Source organism: Gymnoscopelus braueri (genome assembly GCF_963280865.1).
Source record: "Gymnoscopelus braueri genome assembly, chromosome: 23".
NCBI lineage: Eukaryota > Metazoa > Chordata > Actinopteri > Myctophiformes > Myctophidae > Gymnoscopelus > Gymnoscopelus braueri.
Genome location: NC_137625.1, coordinates 6,906,428 through 6,910,512, shown reverse-complemented (window position 1 = coordinate 6,910,512; position 4,085 = coordinate 6,906,428). Strand labels below are relative to the sequence as shown.

The 4,085-nt window shown below is 36.6% G+C and overlaps 1 protein-coding gene across 1 annotated transcript; it reads right to left on the bottom strand.

Annotated features, from left to right (window-relative positions):
• Positions 1 to 581: 581 nt before the first annotated feature.
• LOC308079392 (uncharacterized protein) lies at positions 582 to 3,327 on the bottom strand (the record flags this gene model as incomplete). The annotated part of the gene is made up of 6 exons (XM_080420858.1): positions 582 to 1,017; positions 1,748 to 1,854; positions 2,140 to 2,273; positions 2,383 to 2,574; positions 2,713 to 2,802; positions 3,162 to 3,327. 6 exons carry the CDS (start codon positions 3,325 to 3,327, stop codon positions 879 to 881), a joined length of 828 nt encoding a protein of 275 aa, XP_080276984.1. The 3' UTR covers positions 582 to 878.
• Positions 3,328 to 4,085: the final 758 nt, after the last annotated feature.

The window sequence follows — 4,085 nt, the reverse complement described above, 5'->3', positions numbered from 1 at the left end:
AATGGGTAATGTATGTTTCATAATAATAATAAAAAATCTACAAAGTAACGAGTAACTAAAGTTTTCAAATAATTGTAGTGGAGTAAAAGTATAATATTTGCCTCTGAGATGTAATGGAGTAGAAGTAAAAGTACTGCAAATTGGAAATACTCCAGTAAAGTAAAAAAAATACCTCAACATTTTAATTAACTCATTCACTGCCAGAACTTTTTTATTTTTGCATTTGACAAACTGCCAGAGATTTTTCATAGAAAAAGAAAGTACTCAGGAGCCAAGATACAAAATGTTTAAGTTTTAAGTTAACAAGGAAGTGGATTGGAGTCTAGATCTTCAACAAATCATATCTCCTTGGTCTTTAGGTTAAAAATGTAATAAATAAATTAGAAAAAAAAAGATTTTTTTTTTTTTTGAAAAAATTAAAAGTCGTTTTAGTCGTTCTTGGCAGTGGGGGCTTAAAGGACAAAAGTCGTTTTAGTTAAGTACAATATTTGAGTAAATGTACTTAGTTACTGTACACCACTGACAGTAGCATACAGTAACCTCTGTCACCTCATGTTACAGTAAGATCTGTCATTTCATGCTTTGTCTGCTGTCCTCTGTCACTGTTTCATTTAGTACATGAATGACAACTTAACTTTAACAATACAACACACTTTATTGATGTACATGAAACATTGTGTTAAAATACAACAGATTACATTAATGTCATTCATATACTATACAGTAGGGTTCCCCTTAAACTAAATAATGAAAATATGAATTAAATTGTAATTTAATGCCCTATAAAGGTAGACTAACAAAAACAAACTTCCTTATGAAACACACCCATCATGTAGCTGTACCAGCACACAAGCTAATACATTGTGAAAATGATGATTTCAGTTGATAACTCTTTCACAGATCCACCGGTTATTGGCACCACATGATATGTCATTCCATCCTCTAGCAGACTGAAAAATATAAAACTCAACACAATCTTCTCCTCCGCTGTCATCAGGCTGATTAGGGAGCCAGTACCTGAAGAAATAGGAACATTTGAGTCATTACAATACCTTTACTAGGATGCGGTTTTCCATCCTAAATCTTTAGTTTTTTAATCATGACCTCAAATGATATTTTAGATATTATTGTATCAAATTAACTGGATAGTGAAATAGACAAGTTGTATACTTGTCATTAGACTACCTTTAGACTGCGTCTATCAGGCAGGAAGGGGCCAAACACACAAAGGACACTTTTTTCTAGTCATTGCAATTTAGGTCAGCCTTACACCTGTAGCACGGTAGACTTTGTGTAATTCGGGGATGAAGTCGCAACATTGTTGCATTTTTCATTTGGTTCGGTTTACTTTCACATTGCACTTTGTCAAGTGCACCCAACATTGTAAATAAATGTCACACAGTTGAAACTGTTGCTCGTCTATTGGACAGAATTATCTAGGGAAAGTCATTCTCACATCTAGGGAATATATGTACAGTATGTGAATTGAATTGCAGCCGTGGATTTGTGTTTAAGGCTGAAGTTTGAAGCTTATTCATGTGGGTTTTGCTGAAGTGTAAACACAGGAGATGTGAATTGAGCATTAAGGCCTGTGGTGTAAATGTAGTCTTAGGGACAGTGTAGGGTTGTTTTTTTATAGTATTATTTAAAACCATTGGAAAAGGTAGCAATATGTACAATGTACTTAAAATGTTTGTTGAAATGAACAAGAAAAGAACGAAGGTAAAATTAAGATGATAAGTCTTACTCTGATGTGGTCGGTTCATGTGTTCCATCTACCCACGTCCAGTTTCCTTCCACCTCTCTGTCAGTCAAACCCAGCCACACTTCATGCCTTAAACTGACAACAAAGTCCTGAACAGAAACACTGCTGGTTACTGAAGTACAAACTGTTCAATAGATCTGTCTTCACAAAGTGGAATAGGTTAGAGCGCAGCACACACACACACACACACACACACACACACACACACACACACACACACACACACACACACACACACACACACACACACACACACACACACACACACACACACTCAACACACACAACACACACCAGACAGACAGACAGACAGACAGACAGACAGACAGACAGATAGACAGAGACAGAGACATGCACGTGCGCACACACACTACCTGTTTTTCTTTGCTGTTTATGACCATCAGGTCTGATTGCTTGTCTCTACACCACTGTCTGCTCTGGTCCCAGTTTTTATTCTCAGTAGAGATGTAATAACAGAGACCACCAAAAAATGTAAAAGTATGGGTTTCTGACAACAAAAGAAGAAAGTTAGCCACTGTTTCTAATTTGCTCAGATTAATGACAAATGATGAACAACATGATATAACAATGAAGAAAAGCAGTGATTTCTCACTGACCACAAATGATCCTCTTGGTGTCATGTTCCATCAGTTGGTTATACCTGGTCTGCAGCTGGTCAAAACTAGACCGTAACTGGTCTTTCTCTTCAGTTACATTGTTATATCTGCTCTCTAACTGGTCCAAACTGAACCGTAACTCGTCTCGCTCTTTTGCCAGGTTGTTGTTTTTCATTTGAATTAATCCAAAATCTGCAAGAAGAAGAATCATCAATTCGATGAGCTTCACATACAACTTTGGTCTGATAGCGAATCAAGCAACAGTCATCAACACTATTTCTGAATCAAATGCAACATAATGTAAAGATATTATTATAGAATGACACTCACTGTTGAGGACCAGACCGATGATGACAGCCAATAGGAGCACAAAAAACAATCCAGCCACTCTGGAGAGATTCTTCTTTGACTCACCAGAGTCTGAACAACAGAAGAAAAACATAGAGGTTACTTCTGTAGTAGAAAGTAAGACACTCACATTTTGAAAAATAAATGTCACTACTGTCACAATTATTATTATTAGGGAATGGCAACTTGATGCTGCTTCATTGATATCAGTAATTTGCATGTAACACGTTTAGCTTAGAAAACTTTAATATCCTCAATGAGGCATTTTGTTTAGCTGCATAACGATAAAAGCAAAACAAATATGCATAAATACACATGCAATTAATAAATGAAACAATAGCGTTAAAAGTGTTGAGTGTATGTATGGTTGGAAAAATAAAAATACAAAAAAGTATAACACTACGTGAGTGAGAAGGAGAAGTTCAAGTTACCTCCATGCTGCTCGTGTGCTGTGTTCCTCTGTACAGCATGCTGCTGTGTCCCAGGGTCATCTGTAGAGACCATGTCTACTACCCTCTCTTTTCTCTCTCCTCGGCCATGTCTGACTTCCATTGCCAGGTCTGGGTAGATGGGATTTTCATACACGGGCTCAGACATTCTACCTGATGATCATACTGTTATGTCTTTGTGTGTGTGTGTGTATGCTGTATATATAGAGAGGAAAAACAACTCCAACATTTGTATCTTTTGTTCTTGGATTATTCTGTTCTTCAATTAAATTTGCGTAAAAGGGAAGACGTTGGATTGAACACAATGCAACATGTCTGTCAAGCAGCAGAGAAAGAGGAATTATATGAAACACAAAAAGAAAAATCTAAATATTGGAGTCACAATAACCACCACTAGCAGTGTCATTCTTTGCATGAGTGAAATGTTTCTAAAGAGTTTATTGTTCTCAAAGTTCACACTTGGAGAACTACAACTTCCCACAAATATGCATGGGTTGTTTAAACTAAGCCACCATCACGCCACCTTCTCAATGCTTGACTGACGGATCTTGGAGCCATTCTTACAGTAGTTCAGAGAAGAAAAATAAAAAATATAAAGAAACATATTTAGGAGGAACCCAAATATCTTGAAGTTGTATTTAATGACCACAACGTCTATTTTCAACTGACCCCATATGACCCATAGAACATGAAAAGGTTGGGACACAATGTAGGAAGTGTTTGTGTGGAAGAGGAACAGAGACAGAAAGGTCAGCTTTCAAAAGAGAGAACTACTAAATATCATATTGTTGCATTTGGTTACACAAAGAATGTAGTGTTTGTTTTGTGAACATGGTGAGGGGTGGGTAGTGGAGGGGTTGTGGTAATCGTGGTTTATTTATTTTATATTTATGATTGTTTTGGGTG